Source organism: Euprymna scolopes, chromosome 39, assembly GCF_053919585.1.
Source record: "Euprymna scolopes isolate OS-2025 chromosome 39, ASM5391958v1, whole genome shotgun sequence".
Lineage (NCBI taxonomy): Eukaryota > Metazoa > Mollusca > Cephalopoda > Sepiida > Sepiolidae > Euprymna > Euprymna scolopes.
The window spans coordinates 28,002,550-28,028,701 of record NC_136520.1 but is presented as its reverse complement, the minus strand read 5'-3'; the positions used below and the strand labels follow the sequence as shown (position 1 = coordinate 28,028,701).

General features: G+C 34.2%; 1 protein-coding gene across 1 annotated transcript in view; it reads right to left on the bottom strand.

Annotated features, from left to right (window-relative positions):
• Positions 1-26,152, bottom strand: part of LOC145263683 (uncharacterized) — a 376,378-nt gene that overhangs the window by 14,419 nt on the left and 335,807 nt on the right. The window contains exon 2 of the mRNA XM_080120569.1: positions 16,656-16,718. Coding sequence (XP_079976695.1) covers positions 16,656-16,718 — 63 coding nt within the window. The remainder of the gene's footprint in view (positions 1-16,655; positions 16,719-26,152) is intronic.

Here is a 26,152-nt window from a genome sequence, read left to right as displayed (position 1 = left end):
TTTTTCAGAGATATTCTCATCCATGGAAAAATATCAAAGTGCTGCTTGCCAGCTGACTACAACATAATCGTTTTTATGTCCGATATTAACAAATACTTGTCAAGACACCAATAATTTTCAACCCTCTCATAGCAATAATAATCATTCAATTGACAAGCTCATTAACTTTGACATTCGAGTGACATTTGCTTTAGTGTGTAATGACTCATTTGTATTTAAAAATTAGGTCTTTTTACAAACAACCTTAATAACTTACAATACAAGTTGTTCGAGATTAATTTGATATTTTTGAACATTTTTCCATTATTATTAAGCAATGTAATAGGTCCGCACTGTCAGCTAGGTTTCAACCACTGTCCTATCCACGAAATTTTGTATCTCTCTGCCTATTTTACAAGTATTTAAATGGTAAGTGCTCCGACAAACTACAAGCCCTTGTACCACTCGGCGTAAATACATCAGACAAATCCACAAGCAGCAAAATCCTACCCCTACACAGTAGAAATCGTCAAATGCCAGAAAGACTTCTACTATAAGACTTTCTTCCCGAGGACTGCTAGACTTTGGAATTCTTTTTAATTCTTTTGCTTCCTTGACTGTACTGACATGTACTGACAGGCAGAAGTTCAACTGTAATGCATTCAGACGTCTTGATGCTCAAATCCCTATACAGTATCTTTGCAAATTATGTTCCAGAGAGTAAACCTTTACATCAAAGTTGCGCTGTGCCTTGTTTGGGGTGAAAATGTCAAAACACACACACACACACACACACACACACACACACACACACACACACACACACACACACACACACACACACACATATATATATATGTATGCGTGTGTGTGAGTCTGTGTGTTCATATAAAATTATGTAAGGAGATATAATATTTTATATATCGATTTTCAGTAACCAATTTCAAAAGATGGACTAGGTAGTAATTTATGGAAAATATTTATGGCAATTAACGCTTCTGCTTGACGATTTCATACGCGAATATGTATGTATGTATATATATATATATATATATATATACATACATACATATACATGGCTAAGCATTGAAGCTCTTATTATCAAACATAGACTGAGATGGAGTGGTCATGTGGTAAGGATGTCAGACAGTCGACTTCACAAACAACTCCTTTATAGCGAACTTGCCGAGGGAAAACGTCTGGCTCAAAAGCCTAAAATGATGCCCAAGGATTGTTTGAGGTCCACCTTGAAAAAATGTGAGATGGATGAGAAAAACTGTGAGAGTCTTGGTTTGGGTCATGGAGAAGGGCCTTGCGGAGAGGTGTGGCGAGTTTGAGGCTGATCAACCCAGTATGAACGACTGAAGCGTGTGAAAGAAGCAGTTGATGAGCTGGGGCGCTAAATTGGTCTGTAGTGTGAGGCGTGCTGAAGATTATGTCTGAGCAGAGTTGGGCTATAAGCCGCCAGACTGCTCATCAGCGCAATGGGCCACAAAACAGTCATGTGTTGCCAGATCTAACTTGTGTCAACTGCGCGCGGACGTGCAAAACAGCAGGCGGTTTGAAGCGGCATCTGAATCATAGAAATTACCATCAAGAAGTGTTGCCAGTGGCGCTCATGTCTGCAGCATGTGTGCCAAAGAATGCCAGAGTTTGGCAGAGATTAAAAGCGACTTTCGTGCGACTCATCCCTGACCTGTCTTCATGTTTTTATTTTTTAATGCTATCAACAGGTCAACAGGATAACCATTATTGACCTTATTGATGACTGCATTTTCAAAAAGGTTGCAGATTTTAAATCCCCTAAAAAGTTTGGACCTTTGAAATGCCCGTTTATTTAAAATTACTGTGGATTGGGGAAAAGAGTAACAGACTTTCCAAACAGATTCGCAGAAGTATTTACGACTGCTTTTATTCTGTGTCCTTGCGTTTACTATATACTACGGGACCTGCTTTTCCTTCTTTTCGCAAGGATAGTTTGCCTTAAATCCAAAATAGCAATATTGTGTATCAATTCAAATGCCAGTGCGATGCTGGTTATGTTGGGCGAACATCCTTGCATCTTTTGACTCGTATAAACCAGCATGTTCCATCGAAGATCAGACAAGGGAGGATGGGGTCTGGTAGTCTCCCTCCTTCTGCAGCCTTGGACTCTGCTATTGGCCAGCATTTTATTGACAACCCGTGCTGTGCCGATAGATATAAAATAGAATGGTTCGAGGTGCTACATAGAGCGGACTCCAGAAACTATTTAAAGATTTTGGAGTCTGTCACTATTGCGGTGCGTAAACCTTCTTTGTGCCGGCAAAAGTAAACAGCAAACGAATTGTTTTTCTTTGGAGAACTTTGAATTTTTTCTCCAGCTTCCCCCCCCCCTTCGTTGTGCCAATATTTTAATCGTTTTTAAACGTCAATAAGCTTAATTTTAGTTGTCCCCGTACTTTTGGCACATTCAATAGTTCCCCATTAGAACTCTTTAAACTTTCAACATAATATTATTTTGTACGCTATCGATTTTCTCTTGATGAGATGATAGCCAAAAGAACTCTTGAGAAACTTCCGCCTATTTTATATATATATATATATATATATATATATATATATATATATATATATATATATATTGGAAACCCTAACCGCGGTAAAACATGAAAAAGCTTAACATGTCGCTCCACAGTGACTTAGTCCACAATGCATTGAAATGTACCGTAGAGAACATACTGTTGATTATATAAAATAATTTTATGTAATGATTTGAATTGAAGTTTAAAATGCAAAAATCAATATCATGGTCCAATTCTGCTCTAAGCAGAAGCATTCATTTCGAACGCCTCTCTATCTTATCGAAGAACCTACTGTTGATTTTATACGCTAGGCCTTTCTATTTGTGCGGTAATAAAACTTCTCAATTGCACTTGTAGTCTTGGACTCTGAAAGGATATTCACTTTGGTCAGAATTGGACTGTTCCATCTTTGATCAGAATTTTTTGATTATCAACACTTCTTGGAAGGTTTCCGATACAAAACCTATCTAAGGACACTCCCAGATAAATTAAGTACATCTGTATTTAAATTTTAAAAAATCGGCCCAGCCGTTTCGGAATCGATAAGGAACTAACTCACAAACATACACAAAGAGGTGTTTGTATATATATATATATATATATATATACACATATATATATATATGTATATATATATGTATATATATATGCCTTTTGTATGTGTTGTACACAAAGTAATATATATATATATTTCTGCAAGCACAAAATACGTATGCCTATGTTGATTGTCATTGTATGAATTTCCGACATGTCCCCTTGTCGATCCATGTACATTTATAGCCGTTGTATTCCCAGCATACAAAACTGCATATAATCTGTGAACTGCAGCAAATTAAATTTATATACGAATTTTATCTGCTTAGCCAACTATCTTCTTAATCGCATTTTCATGCAGTTCATGTTACGCCATTTTCCTATTGTTAATTTTTCGACTAAACGAGATTTTGCAGACAAATGCAGTTTCAACAAAAGGAGGCAATTTCGAAATGGAATTGAAATGGCAAACGACATTACTGAAATACCTTCAAAGCGGAAATAGATTGCCTTTTTTTACTCTTTCATCGAAGTCATAATTGTCATTGGGTGTTTCGATTTGTGTCTCTCTTTATTTTTACTTAAAATAGCACCGAAAAAATGCATTTGACGCAGTGTTATACATTAGCACACTACAACAGTAAATAGCGATTGAGTTAACTAGTATTTTGTTGAGGTCATCATAGTTCATTTAGGATAACCTGATGGAAAACGGATATATATCCGGCTGCATTGGCGTGGTTGAGTGGGGATTAATGATTAGCTACGTAGATAAAACGCGCTAGAAATGCAAGTGACGCAATAAATGAGGTAATTACGTTATTTCCTTTGAGGCGAGAAAGAAAATGATTTGTAAAAAGAATTTGTAAGAAGAAAGCTTCACATTAGAAGAGATGTTGAATAGTATTCTCGCGATGCTTGTTGAGCACACACACATATGGAGCTGGGTGCATACAAGCAAATATTGTTGACAAATCTTCAAACCAAGAAATGTCATAAAACATCATAACAATTGGGAAGAATGTACACAAACCTGGAATGCAACATTCTTTAGTTGATCAAGTTTCGAAAACGTAAATAATCATTTGGAATGTGATTTGATGTACAATTGGGAGATGTGTTGGTAAATAAATGGAATTCGCAAAAAAGAGAGAGAAGAAAAGAAACAGCGGAGGAAGCCGACCTGTGTGATCAGTCGTCAACAAATCACTTGCCACTGAACATCTTTATCTTTTTTTTCTCTCTCTCTCCCTCTCTCTCTCTCTCTCTCTCTCCCTCCCTCAATACATAGCATATTGTGGAAGTATTATTGCAAGAATAAAATTGTCACTTTTTTATATACACAAAATTGACAGTATTTGTTATATACATTCGCCGAGCATTTTGGCACTCGATCATGGATAAATAGAACTACAGCTTACCGTAACAGCGATACGGGCGAGATGCGCCCGACAACGTAGAGAGCGAATGTTACCTCGAGATTTTTCTCGTCTACATCGCCTATCCTTAAAACTAACCTAAGAAAATTGAGTAAGTAAAGAATTAATTAGTTGATTAGTCATAGTGGTCTTCGCCCCAATGAGTAAACTGTCTAAATAAATTCTTTGAACCTCAACAAGTTTTCATCGCGTTTTTGTAAGTTATTTTATTGGTTTTCGTAAAACATCCACTAGTACACGGCACAACAATACAGGAAATCGACAGTCAGAAACGACGAATGAAACGACTATAAAAGAAAGAGCAGTATGCGTAAACAACCCTGCACAATATATATATATATATATATATATATATATATATATATATATATGTACTAGCATCTCAGCCCGGCGTTGCTCGGGTGTTTGGATGTGTATGTTGAGCAAAAAAAAAAAAAAAAAATGGTAGTAGGAAGTCAGGCCTGAACCCTTACCGCGAAGAAGGAAAAGAACGAGGAAAAAAACTGACGTCTTTGCTGTTATGACCACCATCAAACTGTAAGGACGTAGGTTTAAATTTAGGCTAAACAATCGAAAGGAGAGGATGACTTTTAAGAATATCGGCGAAAAAAGCGACCCCCCCCACCCTTGTAGAAGAATGCCGAGTTGAAGGTGAAGATATTAATGTTTTCAGCCAAGTTTTCAATATTTGTCGTGTGAAAGGTCGAAATTCAAAACAATTCCGATCTTGGTAAAATCCGTCGCGTCTGTCGAAAGTTTTAGGCAGACATGCAAACATACATGCATACATACATTTATATATTAGTCCTAAAAATTTTCTACCCAAAAAGATTAAAAACCTTGCCCTATCTCTGAATACTCTTTATGGAAAATTTCAAATGTTAAGACTAGAAATTGTCTGAGTAATTTGATAGAGACCGGAGAGGTCAAATTTTGTTAAACTTTGACCACTATTATATGACCCTTTAACATTTATTGTTTGGGGCTCAAATCAATTTATTAAGTTAAATCCATGTCCAAGGAACCTATATCTAAAATTTCAAGTGTTTAGACCCAAAATTGTCGGAGGAGTGTGGTAACGTTTTCAAAGGTCAAATCGTTTAATTTTGACCGCTTAACAGCCATAATTCTGGCCGAAAACGGATCACAAAGATTTTCCCAAATCTCAGTACCCTGTATTTCGAGTCTGTAGACGTAAAATTAAGAGAGTTATTGCGTAGGGAAATGTACACACACACACACACAGACACACAGATACACAGACACGTTCACTTATATATATATATATATATATGTATTTATAGTAAGTTATAAAATATATATGGCGATAGTTATAACTTACTAACTAGCTCTGCCTACGTATTGAGCACTTTTGAATTAAATTTATACTTTCGTATATTAATTTTATGTGAATAAATTAAGTAGTTACATATGTATTTGTATATAAATGTATATATGTGCATCTATCTATATATCTATAAAAGTGAACGTGTGTGTGTGTGTGCGTGTGTGCGTGCGTGTGTGTGTGTGTGTACATTTCCCTACGCAATAACTCATCAGCGACTTTGAAAAAGCGAAACAAAGCGAAGGTAAGCAAACAGGGCGTTGTTTCGCTTTTTCAAAGTCGCTGATGAGTTGTATTGATTTCATTCAACCGCTAATGGTTGATTCAATGCAATGAAACCATTGGTCCGCATTGGGAATATGTATATTATATGGAAAAATGCGCGCATGAAAAGTAATATTCTTAAGATTTTATTAAACCTGGAAAAGTAAAGGACAAGAAATTCAACCTGGAAAAGTAAAGAACAAGATATTCTAGTAAAGTAAAAAATAAGAATTTTTTAGACTTAAAATATTGCAGCTAAAAATAAAATTTGAATATTGATAAATATTTTATTTATTATTTGCATATGTTGTTGTTAATTGTTGAGTTAGAAAGGGTGTCAGTCGCTGGATTGAACTTATTTCCGCCCTATTATTTGCATATATTTATGCAGTGAAAATTGTTTGAATAAAATTAATTCATTAGTTAGTTAGTTAGTTAGTTAGTAGATGGAATTAATAATTTTATAATTTACATAAAAATTAATAATTTTATTATATCATAATTAGGATCATTTAATTCTTTCTAACTCAACAATAAACAACAACATATGCAAATAATAAATAAAATATTTATCAATATTCAAATTTTATTTTTAGCTGCAATATTTTAAGTCTAAAAAATTCTTATTTTTTACTTTACTAGAATATCTTGTTCTTTACTTTTCCAGGTTGAATTTCTTGTCCTTTACTTTTCCAGGTTTAATAAAATCTTAAGAATATTACTTTTCATGCGCGCATTTTTCCATATAATCCATGATTTTTCCAGCTATTGCTATTGTATTAATATATAAATTTATAATATTTATTAATGATTGTCAAAATAAATTAGCTCTCAAACACACATTTATGCAATATTTATCATTCAATCACAGTAGTTCCGAGCCAGGGTCTCTACCGAGACTGCGGTTCATGAATTCGTGATCTGTATTGAGCGTAAACTAACAAAAAAGAAGATGGCACTCGGTGTCTTTTTAGATATCGTTGGAGCTTTTGACAGCATACCCTTCAGTAGTCTGTTCAAGTCGCTACGAGAACTCAATGTGCCACCAGTACTCATCCGATGGATTGAGTATATGGTGAGGCACAGAACAGTTCAAGTAGAACTACTGAGGGCAACTGTTAAAAGGGAAGTAGTTAAATGAAACTCCCAAAGTGGGATTTTATCACCTTTACTATGGAACTGTATGCTGAATCCTCTTTTAAAGGAGTTTAAAAATAGGAATATTTATGCCCAGGCTGCTGCTGATGACATCGCAGTGCTGGTCGCGGGTTCAAAAGCATCATTGGTCAGACGCATTGCGAAAATGGGACTACATCTTTCATCAAATGTGATAACGAAAAATTTTAGTTCATTCAAAGAATATGTGGGTTTGTATTACTGTACACATAGATTCGAAAAAGTTGTCAAAAAACAAATATAGAACAAATAAATGTTATCAAAGGCAAGATAAGTTACTTTTCTACCTAACTGGATATATTTTTTGTGTTTTTATTCAGTGTAACATGTTTATTCAGCTCGAAAAACATGCAGTGTTTACCGATGTATTGGAAAATTCAAAATGGCAGCCGACTCTCTCTCGGAGATGGTAAGTTTGGGAAAAGGTATTATAAATAATAAACTAGACAAAATACTGTTAGAAAACAACCGAATATATGTCAGCTTATGTCACGGTAACATATATTGAGCGAATTTCTGTAGTGAGACGACGACAACTATGGAAGGCAGTAATTACTGAAGATACAGTTAAGAGATTCAGCATTTCTATCCCGTCGCAGTTAACCACCTGACGAAGGGCAGAGGATATTAGTCCGCAAATAAATAAATGAAAAAAGGCGAATGGTATTGTTTTAGGATAAAAATATGTGTTAAAAATGAAAAGAAATATTTGCTTTCATAACTAACACAAACAGGAATGTTAACTAGATAAAAAAAATGTAGCTGACACCACGCAATGGTCATGACTGATATGTGTTGATGCCGTCATTAGTTTAGAGATGGTTTTGTATACATAGAATTTTAGTCAGTTAGTGGTTAGAGCTTGAAAAGAACAGACATAGAGTCGAGCCAACCAATCGCAATGGCTCGGTTCACCCGAGGAAGCGAGTGATCCAACGTTTATCTAATATAAGGAACGTAGGACCATGCGTGCAGCTTTCTCATGGGGAAACATCTGTAATAAAACTGTTGAAAAAATCGCTGACATTTGTTGATTCATTGCGATGATTCTTCTCTGTAGCTTTCCGTCAAACAAGAGGGAACAGATATGTTTCTTTAATTGACTGATATAAACTCACAAAGAACTATCTGTTATCTGTGCCTTTTTGTTGTAAATGTTATATGTACATTGAACTGTATCTGTAAATATATCGACACATACACACACGAGAACATCAGACGATCATAGACGACCTCATAAATACATACACATCATATACATTCAATAGACAAGTAAAGACATGAACGTTTATATATAAACTAGCGAGAGATACCTGGCGTTGCCCGGGTGTTTGTAGGTGTGTGTGTTTTTTGGTAAATGAAAAGAAAAATCGTTGGTTGTTTAAAATAAACGAAGCCTTGACGCGCAGTTGGAAAATATTAAAGTGTGAAAAAAAAGTGCGACCTGGCAGGTGCCCGTTTGTGACGAGTTATTGACGTGAACTTTGAGTGCCGGACAGGCGTTTTATTTACCGCAAGTCTGTTGGCTTCTTTTTTATACGAAAAGCTTAATGCACATGCGGCGATCGTAAGCAATAGCTATTCAGCAGTTAACATTTTCTGCGGGACAGTTTTTAATAAGGTCAATAACCCCGTTTGTTTGTTTTCACCTAACTTTGGGGAAAACTAGCTCCCTGTTTATTAGGGGGAGTGTCTCGTCTAGAAATGAAAGCAACCGTCTGATATGACGAAGTCGACATTGACCAATCGTTACATCGCTTTCTAGAGACCACTGGCCGTGGGCCAGTGATTTTCGAATCGAGTTTCGCTTTTTTTTATACCGAAAAACGAATGCAACACGTGCCGATCCGAAAATGTCGAATAATTAACGTTTCAAAGTCAAGCAAATTAAATAGAGAGGCGACCACTGTTGTTAAGTCGTAGATATTATCATTTAGACGTGATATAAAAAGTTTTAAAAATGAATGACGGCCTCGGGAATCCGCCGGGAAAAAGCATTTTGAAGACATACACAAAAAGCGAACATACATACACACATTTTCGCTTATATATATATATATATATATATATATATATATATATATATATATATATATATATATATGTATGTATGTATATATATATATATATATATATATAGATTGTCATACACACTCGTTTATATATACACCTCCCGTTTTATAATCCCACTATATTACAAGCGTTGACGTTGACACGTTTTGCGATTTTTTTGTTTAACATTTAAAATGTTACAAACATAGATATTCAGAAATATTGAAAAACAATGAAAGGAACCTTCAAATGTTGTACATTTAATGCTCCAAATGTTATATGTATGTAATAGCACTTCACTTTTACTCCAACGACGTGAATATCCCCGACAAACCCGAAAAGCAGCTAAATCCCACCCCTTCACGGTAGAGATCCCTAGATGTAAGAAAGCATTCTACTCCAATAGTTTCTGCCCCAGAACTGCTAGACTTTGGAACTCCCTTCCGTGATTCTGCTTTCCCAACTGTACTGACATGCAGAAGTTCAAGTGTAATGTGAACAGACATGCCGCTTCTCATCTCCCTTCATAATTCCCCCACAACTTATGTTCCCGATAGTAGCCTTCTACTTCAAAGTGACACTGTGCCTTGTTTGGGGTGAAAATTGAATAAAAAAATATACTAATGTCCACGCATTTCTAGATTAGCGACTAAGCCAAGTTGAATTCATAAAACGAAAATGTCTTTCATTTCGTTGAAAGATTTTTTTATTATATTTACCTCTCTAGGAGATTAAGCACAAGGCCACGTCTTAAGTTGAAAAGCAAGTGCACCAGAATTAGCGCACTTTGGGCTATATAAAATGCCTGAGCAGCACAGTATGGGTTTCCCGGTAAACGCACCACCACCGATTAGAGATAAATGAACTCTTATCCAAAGAGAAAGTTAAACCTAAGAAAGTGCACGGTGCTTATTCAGATTGACACTTATGACGTTATTTAAAAATAAAGAAAATACAGAAAGATCTGCATGATGTATGCACCCGTTGTGGATCAAAGATAAAATACTCCAAAAAGCATGTAATTTGATCAAGTAGTTTTTTTTTTATTAAAGCAAAGCTAATTTTACGACTAAGCGAGCCGTAGTGTTTTCGTCGGCCATCATGAAATTCAATGAAATATAAAAGGGGAGACAACTCAAATCGAAATTGAGAGGTCAGAAATAAGCCTTATGTACAATCAAATGTTAGTAGTAAAATCGCTAAAAATCGAAAATGTTAATTTTCTTAGTTGGAATAAAGTACTTAATAGATTTACATGATTTTTGGAATATGACTTCTTTGTTCAGTAACGAGTACATCATACAGAATTTTCTGTATTTTTTTAATTGCCACCATCAGGTCCAATCTTATTTAGATCGGCACTTATGGCGGCAATTAAGCAAGCAAGAGATCTTTAAGAGACGACTTTGTACTCTAAATACACATCAATTATTAGCGAATACATGACCCTTTTCTTTCCTTTCGCAAACATTTCAAATGTCTCTTGACCAACCTGTAGAACTTGAATTTGTATGATTAAATCATGCGATTAAAAGCCCATTTTATAAGTTAGCCATCAAACTGCATATCTCTGTTTGTGATGACATAAAGATAGATTTTATCTGTGTCATACTGTATGAAGTATTACCAAGGTCATACCATCGAAATATTGATAACTTAAAAACTATTCATCTAATAAAACTGAAAAGTTGCATAGTAGTTATTGTTATCAAAGAACACAAAATGAATACAAAAATATTTGGAAACATTCGAAGTTGAAATGCCACTGTAATTGCCACCTTGATTGAGCTTTCGACAGTCAAGGTCAAATATCAAGGTCACTGGCTACAATATGGCCAGGGTAGCATACTTGCATAGTGAACAGAATCAAAGTTATCCCACAAGATTACCATATCAGTGACCTTAATGTTGGTATCCCAAAATTAAATCCGTTTTTAGAAGATGATCGATTGTTACATGAAAAAGCTGTCCCCTTCGCATGTAAGTAAGAAGACATACTAGATAAGTGAAAATAATATTAGGATAAGGTTAGAATCGAACCCTGTAGGCAAGTGTTAAAGATAATGGGAAAATGGAATGTTAGAAATTTAGTCTATTGTTAATTCTATTAGAAATAGTTAAATATTGTTAATGTCGGAAAAAAGAGTCGATTGTCCATTCTTTTAGAAATCTAGATATTAAATATGTCAGTTTAATGAATGCACAATGCGAGTTGAAATATATTGTTTAAAAATTGGTTAGAATTAGATTGAGGATTCTTTGTTTGTCAAACGTGTGTTTGGACAAACATTCGTAAGTCCACGTGATATAGTCACGTTTGTAAAAACACTTCTGACGTCATAAACAAAGGCTATTTCTCAATATAGGAATCTGAGGGTTCGAAGTTAGAGTTGATAAGGATCAGATAATCAGAGCAGATGACATACGGTGATAGTCAGTTGGAAAGTGGGAGTCCTTTAGAGGCGAAGGGAGAAAATACACAATGTAGATCTAAGTTTGAATTCCTGACATCACCGATCGGTACATTGAATAATAAAGGAACCATCTATGATGACTGTTTGTCTTGTGTCGTCATTCCTCACAACCAAAAAGGTAAATGTGTTTTATCATCATCTTGTTACGAACATTGTACAAGCATTATGTGTCCTCTGCATCACAGGTAATGTGTCCCCTCCTCTGTCTTAACAAGAGCTGATATAAATGTCTCCGTCCATGTTTATCAATCACAGTCGTCATGATGTTCAAAGAACTGTTATGAATGTCTTCCTCATCAAAAGTGTCATCACCATCGTTATTCGTGTATTATGAACGGCCGTTAATGTCTCCGATATGAACCCGTCATCTCTTGCCCCCACTATACAACACGATATTTTGTGCCAATCAATCAAACGATGTTGGTGTTAATTAATACACTTACAAACAAACATAGCGACAAATCAACAAATTCGACTGAAAACATAACCTTCTTTGTGGAAATAACAAAAGCGTGACAAACCGACGGGAACGACTGGGACGACGGACTGAGCTGCTTTGGACGATTCAAAGACATTTTTACAAAGTGAAATCTCTGATAGAATGAATTATTTGCAAACGTCATTTATTAATTAGATTATCCACTAGTTATGGCGAAACATAAAACTTGTTAAAACTGTTAGCGTGTGTAATTGAATTTGAAACATATCATTTCCCAACGAAACCAACTGCAGTACAAATCAACAAAATTAGCCTCATGGGGGAGTGAATATTTAGTTTAATCCTTTCCGAGATCACAAGAAGTTTCTCGAATTCCCAGTGCGAAATAACAAGCATCTAATATGGCGGCATCAAATGTAATTTCTACCATTAAAGCAATGGAAAGGAACGGACAAAATAGATTTCAAAGAAATTAATGATATTTATTCGCGTGCGTGAAATAAATTCTTTCTCGACATCCAAATCAATTCAGTGGAATTGAAGGATTCAAATCAATTTCATGTGGAGTTTTGTTTACAAATGTAGATTCGTTTGAAGATTGGATCAGTTATTGATAATGGATATTTGATATCTATTTGTCTGGAGACGATACTATCGATTACTTCTATATATGTTATGGCGATTGAATCTATTTCGTCACTATGCACCATTCCGGACTATATAGGACCGTTATATCTAACTAGTATGAAGTACGTAAGCAACCTATGACAACCCATTACTTCAGTATTGATGTTGATACAATTTGTTGTCAATTACCTTCTATTCGTGTTATTAATTTTCAGCTCTTTGAAGCTAAAAATATAATATTACAGAATATTGAAAGACTTAGTATGAAACAGTATACGATGAGGTAGTGTAATGTAGCTTAAAATAGAGATGTAGTGTAGTATAGTTTGAAAAATACAAAAATAGTGTAGTATAATTTTAAAATAGTTTAACGATGTGTTGTAGTATACTTTGAAAGAGGATTACTCCAACACGCTATTTTAACTGCAATGTTTACGTGAAAAATGTTCTATAATTCTTTATATATATATATATATATATATATATATATATATATACATATATATATGTATATATATATGTATGTATATATATATGTATATATATATATTTTAAGTTGTATTTCTGTGATAGAAGCGTTGACAAGAAAGAAAAAATACAAAATGTACAAACTTCTGAAGATGAAATCATACTTCGAAATATATTAATTTTAAACAAATAAATATTGTTTATCCTTTATAATATTGCGTTGTGATTTGGTTTTCAAACGTATCTAATGCATACGTATTCATTTCAAAATTTAATAAACGCTTCTACCACGGAACCTACAAACTTAACTGAATATCGCGTGGTGAATGCTCTTCCGGCATTTCCAAAAACACTGCAGAGTAAGAACATGCGGACTTTCTTTTAATAACTGACTTTCTAATTCAACTCAATACCATGGCAAGAAAGAAAAAGAAAGAAAATGTACAAAATTCTGAAGATGAAGTTTTACTTCGAAATAAATTAATTTTAAATAAATAAATATTGTTCATCCTCCATAATATTGCGTAGTGATTTGGCTTTCAAATGTATCTAATACGTATGTATCTACTTTAAAATTAAATCAACGCTTCTATCACGGAACCTACAAACTTAACTGAATAACGAGTAGTCAACGCTCTTTGGGCATTTCAAAATAATAATAATAATAATAATAATAATAATAAACACCGCAGAGGAACAACGTGCGGACTTTCTTTTAATAACTGATTTTCTTTCTACAAATAACACTATGGCAATAAAGAAGGAAAAAAAAAGAAAATGTACAAAATTCTGAAGACGGAGACTTCGAAATATATTAATTATAAAGAAATGAATATACTTTATCCTTCATAATATTGCGTTGTGATTTGGCTTTCAAACATATGTGTTCATTTTAATATATATATATATATATATATATATATATATATATATATATATATATATATATATATATATATATAATGCTCCCTATCTTAGGTTGAGTATTTGGGATGTGATATACAAATTACCATTAGCATACGAAGCGATGCTCTTTGTGTAAACAAATTGAGCTTAGGTACTTTGGACAATGTCAAAACATTGTTAATTCACTACCCGCATAGCAGCAGCCGTATAGCGCAACGGTTAGAAGCTCCGTTTGGGCGATCGGGTTTCGATCCTGGCTTGAGGTAGTTGATGAGCTGTGAAACAGTGCTGTATGTGGATGACTATATATATATATATATATATATATATATATATATATATAACAGCGACAATAAAAGCAAGGTGCTGACCAGTGTGTATATATACACTGCTTCTCAAATTATTAACGAGATAACATTTTTTACCAATTTCAGAAACTTACTTGTAGTTTCGTATCAAAAGCTTCGGAAACGCTGGCAATACTGAGCTGCGCGTACTGTGAAATTTTCCTACTCTTCCGCGCGATGTAATCAACTTGGCGTTTGTAATTGTTAAATCAACGGTATTTGAGGTGTGTCAAATTATTAAAAAGGCAGTTTGTTTCGTTAATAAAATGGGTCATAAAGGTGGTTTGAGTAGTTCAGAACAGCTAGCAAAAAGTTAAAACTACATTCGAAATATCGAAAATGATAGGAGGGTACCATCAAACTGTGAAGAACTTTGTCAAGAACCCTACAAAGGTACGTGAGAGAGCTGATAAAGGTAAATCTACAGTTGTTTCACGCCGTTCTCTACTCCAAATTAAACGTGAAGTTGTTAAGAACTCTGGGCAGACAAGTCGAGAAGTCTTTGATCAAGCCGGATTGAAGAATGTCTCAAAAAGTACTCGATGTCACCTTCTGAAAGAAGTTGCAAAGTCTGTTAAGCCTGTGACAAAGCCTCCATTAAAGCAATGTCACATACAAAACCGATTGAAATTTGCAGAACACTACATAAAACGGATTTTTCCAATATTTTGTTCATTTATAAAGTACGTGTCACTCTTATTGGCCCAGATGGCTGGAGCAAGGGATGGGGCCTAGATGAACGACATCGTCATTAGCGTTTAAGGCGCCAACAAGGTGGTGGTGGGATAATGATTTGGGCTGGGATTATCGGAAGTACTTTAGTTGGTCCATGGAGAGTCCCAGAAGGCGTAAAAATTACGTCAAATGCTTACATAGCTTTTCTGAAGGAGCACTTTGAACCATGGCTAGAGAAGCAAAGGTTGACGTTCAGAAGAACCATTATTTAATGTAGGATAATGCTCCCTCGCATGCAGCAAACAAAAGCAAAGAGTATTTGCAACAACTGGGGTTCTCTGTGCGACGAAAGAAGGAGTGGTCTGCAAATTCAGCAGATTTGAACCCAATTGAGAACCTTTGGAGTATCATAAAGCGACACCTCTATGCAAGTGGACGCCAATTTAAGAGCAAAGATGAGTTGTGGGATGCTCTCTAAGAAGTATCGTGAGGAATAACAGTTGACGAAATCACAAATTTAACTAATTCTGTGGACCAACGTCTTTTACAAGTCATTCATAAAAAAGGATCGTATACCCCCTACTAATTATGTCAACGTAGAAATTGCTATGTAGTTATTGTGTTCTAAGCATTTTTCCTAGTTAATGTAATGTTTGAAAATTATTTCAATAAAAAGTCATTGGTATATTGTGTTTTTTTTTTCTCAACCTCGTTAATAACTTGATACACTGAAATCAACAGATATTCCTATCTTCTGCCATAGTTTTGCTAATACTACTTTAAATACTTTTATTTTTTGGACTGAAATAGCTGAATTGTAAGCACTTTTTTAAAGTTTTATGGATTTTTATTCACTCGTTCTTTAAATATTTAAAAGAATGTAAACTCGTTATAGAAGCGACACTGTAAGACTTTATGCGACAGAATTCCTTTTCTCCGGAAATCAAGTGCTACCCTTCAGTTTTTTTACCCGTTTAAGTCATTCTTTTAACCCTGTTCCATAAACCATTCTATCCACCTCACATTATGTAACCATTATAGAACATACTCCCGAAGTTATGCGATCGATTTCTTCCACACCCTGCGTATATCGATCATACGAATATTGAACCGTTTCAACAAAGAGTCGTTAAAATTGAGATTTGTCTGTAAACTCAATCATTATTGGAATTAAGAATAACATCTTAGAAATGTCCAATTAAAAAAGCCAAGTTTAATTAAGCGAATTCTCAAAGAACTAACGAATTGTGTAATGAAGAAATATAATTTGGTTAAAAATTCCCCAGTGATTAATTCGAATCGATGATTGGATTTCTTTAATTAGTTAATTGAACGAAATATCGATTCCTTCTCGTGTTTAGCATACCTCTTCTTCTTCTTTAATTGCAGTCTCCAAATCGCGCTCATCTATTTTCGATAGTAATTTGTCCTGAAAAAAAGTATGGAAACACAGAATTAGTATAACAGAAAAAGTAGTTGAAATTGCAATTACAAAAATATTATTTCATGTAAGCATTTATGAAAATCAGAAATTTTAGTTACGTGTGGGTAAATTAATCTTCAATCTTGTACGTTTTTTTTTTCCAGATCTTCAAAACACTTTATTCATATAAGCACACACACACATACAGCGGTTTCATTTAATCACATCTCATCATAAACATGTATATTATACCTTGGTTAGAACCAGCGTATCATTCAAACACAGTAGTGTTTGAATATATGGTTAAGTGGCAGTTTTAGTCATTTAGAACAGCCTTAAAGTTTCACCGCTCACACATTTTCGACAAAATTTCAAACAATTATTACAGTTTATAGATCACCTTCTCAACTATATTGTGAAAATATATTTTTTCAATTTTCGTTCAGTAAAACAAAAGTTATGATGAATGTACTGGCGTTCAAAATCGTCAAAAAACGTAAGGAGGTGAGCGACGTTTTTTTATGACTGGTTTTCATAGCAACTACGTTGCTTCAGCGACTACTGTCGCTACTAATTCACTGCTATCCCGAAAAGAGAAGGAACAAGTGAAACAGAGAGAATGAAAGCATGAAAGAGAGATAATTTGGGGATTTTATTGAAAGCAGACGAGTGCCGTACAGTGTTATTACATATGTGTATGTTATGTTTATGGGGCCAAAAAATAAGACTGAAATTAAACAAAGAACAAGTGAATTTAATGGAAGCCTGGAAAAATCATGGATCACAATAGAAAAATGCGAGCATGAAAAGTAATAGGGTTTAGTTTAATGATGAACTAACTATAACTTAAAATATTGCAGCATTAAGATATTTTTAATTCAATTCATAACATTATATAATCAATTCTTAATGCTACAATATTTTAAGCAATAAATTTATTATATTATTTACTAGAATATCTTGTCCTTTCCTTTTCCAGTTTTAACAACTAGTCCTTTACTTTTCCATGTTTAAGTCTTTCTATTATAATAATATATATGTTGACTTGCTGCTCCACAAGGGCAGATTTAGACCCAAGATTTGTTTTTGATGAGGGGAAAACACATCGCTGCCTAAAAACAATAGTATGGATTGGGACAAAATAAAAATTGCATTCGCCTTGAAATATTTCTCCTTCACTGACCGAGTTCAGAAAATAAAGTGTAGTATCAAAACAGATCCTACACTTTGCTCTCATCTAAATGACCTATTTATCAGTTCTTATCGTTATTTTATTGTCTACGAAAGAATTCTATATATAAAAAATATCTCAAAATTTGTAATACATCGTACTGTAACAGAGCGCGTATGGCAGACATACACAAATACCAAGCCATGAGCGAAATAACGTCACGGTAAGAAAAAATAAAACGAGTATAAAAAGGAGATAGATCGCTTTCGAGAGCACGTAGCGAACACGTTTGAGAGCACGTTTAAAATGCTGTTCGAGAGGACAATGGTCAGATAAAGTACCAGGAAATAAATGCCGTTGTTACAAAAGAAAGCAGTCGAGTTAATACTATGTTCCTTGTGGCGTCGACTGCGTAAGCGTGCATTAAGGTACGGTACGATCTGTATGACATCCTCTTAGATCGGCTAATTTTCCTATGCAAATGAATTACTGGATAAGATTCTTTCACTGAAGCTTGTCTTTATAATTTTATTAGCCAATCAGAAATAATTAAATATAGACATAATACAACATAAACTGCAATTTATTAAAAGATATATTCAAACTATCAAATACATGTCACATACTAACCATGTATAGAAATATGTCTTCGAACTGTGCGAAAAAATATTTTTTCTAATAAATGCAGGTTAAATATGGTATACTGAAAATATCTTACATTGACGATATTGTATATTTATAATATTGATTAGTGAAAATATTGCACATTGAAAATAGTGTATACTGAAAGTTTTCTGCGCTAATTGTATACTCAAAATACAGTATACTAAAATATTGTATACTGAAAATATTATATGATGAAAATATGGTATACTGAAAATATTGCATAATAGAAATATGGTAAACTCAAAGTATTATATACTGAAAATGCTGTATACTTAAAATATTCTATACTAAAACTATTTCATGGATTACAACAGAAAAATGCAAGCATGAAAAGCAATATGCTTACGCTTAAACATGGAAAAGTAAAGAACTAGTTGTTAAAACTGGAAAAAAAACAAGATATTCTAGCACAAAATATATAAATTTATAACGTAAAATATTGAAGCATTAAGAATTGATTATATAATGTTATAAACTTAATTAAAAAAATCTTAATGCTGCAATATTTTAAGTTATAAATTTATTTACTAAATTTATTTAAATATTTTTAGAATAGTTTTAGAATAAATATATTTAGAATAGCTTGTCATTTTCTTTTCCAGTTTTAACCACTAGTCCTTTAAGCTTAATCATATTACTTTTCATGCTCGCATTTTTCTATTGTAATCGATGATTTTTCTAAGTTTAGTAAATTCACTTGTTCTTTGTTTAATTTCAGTCTTATTTTTTTGCCTCTATATACATAACATACACATATGTAATAACAATGTAAGGGACACTTTCAATAAAATCCCCCAATTATCTCCTTTTCATTCTTTTATTCTCTCTGTTTCACGCGTTGCTTCTCTTTTCGCGAGAGCGGTGAATTGGTAGCAACAGTAGTTGCTTAAGCGACGTCGTTGCTATAGAAACTAGTTATAAAAACTTCGCTCACCTCCTTACGTTTCTGGACGATTTTGAACACCAGTAAATTCATCATAACTTTTATTTTACTGAACGAAAATTGAAAAAAGTATTTTCACAATAAAAACACCCGTCTAGCTGAATCCACCGTGAAAAATTTCCCCCACTCTTTATCTGTGCCTAAATCAAAACGTGGATTCCATGAACAAAGCTTCTCTCTTAGAACTGCACGCATGTAGAACTCTGTTCCGTCTGCCTGCTTCCCACCTGACTACAACTTGGATGTCTTCAAGTCCAACGTTAAAAAATTCCTAATGAACCGCCCCTTAAGTAAACACTTTATCAAATCTCCACACTAACGTACTGTACTTGCAATAACCCTTATCCCTGAGTGGTTTCCGGGCCTTGATAAGTGGTGACCACCGTGTAAAAAAAAGGTGATCTATAAACTGTAATACTTGTTTGAAATTTTGTCGAAAATTGAGTAAGCAGTCAAGCTTTAAAGTAGTTCTAAATGACTAAAACTGCCACTTAACCATATATTCAAACACGTGTTTGAATGATAATATCATAGCATAGTTAGTGCTTGAATGATAATATCATAGCATAGCTAGTGTTTGAATGATAATATCATAGCATAGCTAGTGTTTGAATGATAATATCATAGCATAAAAATTGTGCAAATGTAAGTCTGCAACAAATATTTTTGAATGTTGGTCATAAGCATATTACGAAACAACACACAAAATGTTTAAATGAAAACGTGTAAAAGCAAATTTAGTAATAAAAAATAAAAATTACAACAAAACTAATAAAATGTGAAAAGAAAAAAAAATGAATAAAAACGAACAAAATGTAATTTTTGCACTTTCTCTACTTTCTTTTACTCTTGTTCCTTGTTTTCTTGTTATTCTCGTTTCCATGATTTTTCAATATATTCACTCATGTTTTAGCTTAATACAATGACGTTTTCGTTTCTATCTTTTACATTCTATTATTTGCAGCAAAAGGCTTGGAAAATGTCGCCATTTTGAATTGAATGTATGACCAAAACAAAAAAAAAAAGGAATTAAAACATAATTTATTTAGAAAATAAAAAAACCCTAATTTCCCTTTAGTTTATTTCAATTTGAATGCCAAGAAATGTCAAGATCCATTTATCTTTCTTCTAAAAGCAAAAAAACGTTATCTATATATATAACAGCGAAAATGTGTGTATGTATGTATGTATGTATGTGTGTTCGCTTTTTGTGTATGTCTGTAAAAGGCTTTTTTCGCTGGACTTTTCGGTCGGCTCATTCCTTCTTACAACTTTTTATATCACGTCTAAATGATAATATATATGAGTTACGAAAGGGGTCGTCTGCCTATTTAATTTGCCCGACTTTCACGCGTTATTTTTTCCAGATGTTTAGAGCGTCTCGTGTATATTTCGCTTTTCAGCGAAAACTGGCTTGCAGCCGCGTCATGTTTCAAGATCAAACATCACGCGACTGAAGGTTCTCGCACCTGTTAATTTCATTTATAAACGTTAAATTAAGAGATATTTCATTCTTCTTCTCTCGTGGCTAGGTCCCAACGTTTTTTTTTCCATTTCGTTTCCATCTCCGCGCCAAAGGTTCGGATAGTGATAAAATGATTGTGTTACTTGCGCTAAAAAGCCAGGTATAATTTTAAGTTAAATGTATATACGAAACTGATCCCTCACTCTAAATTATTTTTTTCTTTTATTCACGCAATCTTTAACTACTGTTTTAACAAGATTTAAATCAGTGTCACGTGTGTTGAGTATTGTGCAATCACTCACGAATATTAATTCGTAAATTTCCGGTTCCTGTTCATTATGTACTACACGATGCGTGCAATTAAATATAAACGTTTCCGACGTCTTTATTTATAGCCATTCGTTGACTCGTACAGATGATGGCGTGACGACGTCATCCATTGGAGCCTGTTGATATAACAATATTAAAAATGTAATTTTCGTTACCACTCGCGCCATCAATGGCTGCCAGATAGGCATGACTGACCACTGATCAATGTTGGCAATTAATGTGACACAAAGGTTTTTACTTACGCAGCCGGATACACGACTACTGATACGTCTGACCAGGAAAGTTGCAGGAAACCAAAATACAACAGTTTCGATACACTGATAAATGCAACTTCCGATGCACGCAAAACAAACGTGTTAATCGCCTTCCTTTCTACATCAGTATTGTTATGCTAACAGAAAAAAATACAATGTTGCTCTAGGTTTAATGCGACACACTTCGTATATCTTTTTGACTTATACCCATTAGAATAGGTATGTCGAAAATGCAGCCCCCGGGCCGCATGCGACTTATTGTAAGATTCTTTGCGGTCGGCACAGATAGCAATTTTGAAAATACGGGAATTGTCAGACACTTAATAAGAATTTGTAATTTATCCTCGATTGGGGAAAGTTCTTTTCGACATTGAATCTGCTGTTCCAAGTTTAGAAAGTCACGAACATAACGTTTTTGCGTTGTCTTTAATTTTCTTACGCAATTACATTCTGAAAACTCAAGAAGTAATTTATACACATACTTAACTTTACATGAATACTAGATAAATACCTGCCACAGGGTGGGTAAAATAATTCAACAAATAGAAGTGTCCCCTTACGAGAATTAAAATCAATATATACAGGGTGCCCACAAAGTCTGACTACATTATGTAGCCAAACTTTGTGGGCACCGTGTAAAGTATGTAGCAAGACTTTATGGGCACCGTGTATATATATATATATATATATATATATATATATATATATATATATATATATATATATAAAATTATTACTATGATAATTTTTTTAATACCTATGGACATTAATGTTTCATCTTTTCAGGAATCTATCAATGCAGGGAGTTATGATTACAGCTGGTTGGGAGATTCGAACCTGGCCACAAAACCATCTGACTCTATTAGCAAGTAACAAGTCTGGCTACATAGTCTACACGGTGCCTAGAAAGTCTGGCTACATAATGTAGTCAGACTTTGTGGCCACCCTGTATTTATACTAAATCGTATGTCTAGCATCCTTATTCCAATGTTAATAAAAATTCCTTTGGACTCTTTAAAATTTCCAAATTTTAGGATACTACAATTAATGAACCTGTAAGGTTACGTAATTTTAATGAATTAAATATGATGATTAGGGCCATGACAACAGCATATTCCTTTCATTGTTTTAACTCTCGAGTTTATATCCGATACAGTTAGACACAATTAATCAATCAAGAATCATATCACTCTACATAAAAACATATAAGATATCAATGGATATATATCTGAGAATCAAAACAAGGAAAAGAATATGCTGTTGTCAGATCCTTAATGATGACACCTCAAAGTTATAATTATTTCAATTATGTAATGTTTTAAGTTCTGTTTGTAAGGAAGTCGAAATACGTCAGTTTATAGAACGATAGATTGAACATCTCCACGTTTTGGTTTAGATTTCCGGTCATAGCATTCGATATATAGTTTGGAAATTGATTATTTACCACTAGCAGGTCGCCCGGCGTAGCCCGGTTGTAAAATACGCTTAAATATTATATTTTAATTCATGCTGATTTCGTATTTATTATTATAGAGAAAATTCTTTGTTGATCATTATATTGTACCTAATATATAGTAGTGATTTAAAAAGTGAAAAGAAAATGGCTCGTGCGCCATCAGTTAGAATCGAAACTAAAACATATCTCTCCAGTCTTATCCTTTAGTGTATGGTCTGAATCCATACGTATACAAAACATGCCAAAACTAATGTTGTTAAAGCTATATCTTTTAATTAGCGCATGCGCAGAAAAAACGGGTATAGTCAACTTATGCAAGGATCGAGAAACATACTTAACTAAGAATTCAATATTAAAGCAGCTAACATGTTTAAGAAAAAAAATTAGAAATCAGATGGTTTTAATACTTTACGCTGTTGGAATATCTTAAAGAAAGAGTTTATGTTAACCCAAAGCCTGAAAGGATTTAAGGAAAACACCAGGAACGAAATAAGGGAGTTAAATCGCAACCCAGAGATTCTGTAATCTGTCATAGAATAATGTTTTGAAAAGAGCACGAATATAAGAAGCCGAAAATAGGCAACGTTTATAAGACATTATTTTTCATAAATAAAAATTGTTTGAATTGTGCACTTTTTAAAAATGTTCTAATATGTTAGTCAGATTGTATTAAGATTACAGAAAGATATCCTCAAAAATAAGGAGTCAAAGTTCAAAAACCTTCAGTGATTTTTTTGACGCCCTGTACATGCTTTAAAGATAAAATAAAACGTAGCTAGTCAGAATCAAATATCGATTTTTGATGTTATATCGAGATGTGATGTTATAAATGAAAAACTTCGTGAAATAGAGCAGCCTTACTTTATTATAGAAGAGAATTATATGTTTATGTGAAAATATTCTGAGTTCAATAAAGCTTTAGCGCGATTTAACGTTGTAGCGCACATTAAGGAGACAGAACACGTTTGGTGATTCATTCAGGGAAAATCACATTCATTTGAATAAATGTGTGTCATTCATTTTCTTTATAGCATGTCGGGTAACATCGGTTTTCCAACTGTGTGCTATAAAAAGGAAAAACTGTCCAGTTAGAAGGCGCGACTCATGAGACAATGCAAACGGCTTCAGGCAAACTTCTCTCAACTCGACAACTGTCTAATAAGACGGCATAAAGCCTCCGAAGAACAGTGATGCTGTCAGGAGAGAAAGCTATATTCATCTTACAACGATCATTTTGCTTGAGTAGCGACCATATTGATATTGACGACACATTGTTTCCATAACAGCAAATTGTTAGAGGAGATTCCTTTGTTGCGCACAGAACACGACGTCTGAGAAAGTGAGTAGAATGACAATTAGATCTTTGTTTTGCCTTTATATTAGCGCAAAGTTTGGATTTTACAAGTACCTTTAATCAGCGAACTAGAATTACAATTAATATATAGCATACGGCATAATCACGTCGGCACACCTGTTCTTGTAAGAACACCAAAGTTAAGCAACGTTGAGCTTAATCCGTACCAGATTGGTGACCATTTAAGGATACCAGTCGCTGTATCTAAGAAGATGTCGACAACTCCCTGTAAGAACCCTCCAAATACACAACATTATCATCCCCGCTTAACCGGGACAAGCGACTGAGGGGTATTTGATATTCTCTAAATACTTCTACCTACGGGGAAAACTGGTTCAACCCGCCCTGGTATGAATGACACGGGAATAAAAAAAAATTACAACTATGTTATGACGTCGTTGAAAAAAAGTCTGAAGCAAGAGGTACCAAAAGAAAATAGAAAGGTCTACTTCTTTTGTCGGTTGACTGAAAGGGCTCGGGTGCGTATTTTTATGCACTGTTTTTACTACCCCGCCCTCCAACAGCGGGCGATGGAAAAAAAATGCAAAATAGATAAAATAGAAAATACAGATCATTCGACTGCAACCTGCATATAACCCTACATACCGGGTATCTAATATCATGGTTGGGCTCATCGGGAGAAAATAAAATCTGTTGCGGGACTGCCTCATTTTCTTTTAACTCTCAATCCAAGAATACTGACTTCTATTAAAGGACTCAAACCGGCCGATGGCGTAGCATAAATAACTTCCATTGTGGTTTGCGTCTTGAGAAGATTTACTATATATTCTACGATAGGAGAATCATAGGGAACAATCACGTTGACACACCGGTTCTCGCCAGATCACTGAAGTTAAGCAATGGGTGACCATTTGGGAAGGCGAAGCGCTGTATGTACCCGAGGTAAAATACCAGGTTGAGAAACTGGCGCAGGCAATCCTCTCGAGGGCAGATAAGACTCTCTTAAGCCGTGGTAGACACCCCATCTAGTGATGTGGTCACGATAAAAATACCCTTGATAGCCCTGGCGAAGCGTCAAGTATTCAGCTACCAACAAGATTTGAATTACACTGCAAACTCGTGTAGTGAGTTCAATCTCGGCTACGGATATGCTGGATGGATGGATGGAAGATTCACATTTCTGTGAGTTCATACTCGTTCTTGGTGTTCTCGAATACTCCTTCTAATTAATCGAGGGTTTCACTTCTATCTATTGTACGTTATTTTCACAAGCTATCTTAGCCGAAACCTAAAATCGATGAGGATAAATGTCGTTTCGAAAAACGATTCACTAATTCATTAGAATTGTATATCTCCAGTTAAAATGGTCACTCGTCTAAAAGTGACACGTATTAGTTTATCTAAACTTGTTGGTTTGCTCAGGGTCTTTTATAAAGTTAAGGATCATGAACACCAATTCAAAACCAATATGGTTCTGAATATGACCTTAAACTATATCCGATAGTGAGGCCCATGCTTACGGGCGTTGGGGAGTGTGGAGCCATCCTTTAATTGCATTGCTCCCAGGTCCACTCTGACCCAGAGGGGTAGTAACTGTTACGGTCCCAACTATTGATTAAATAGAAACCGATTTGAAAAAATATATATTCTATTAAAAACTTTTTCTTCAAAATCATTGGATTCGACATTCAATAACCTAAAAAGTGTTGATATGCCGTAAAACAAAAACAACCAACTAACCAACCAATATACTCTCCTGGTTTGGGTGTTATGTTTTACTGTGTATCAACCCTTCTCGTGTTATTTCAAGCCAAATTCAAAAATTTTGGGGAAAAACAAA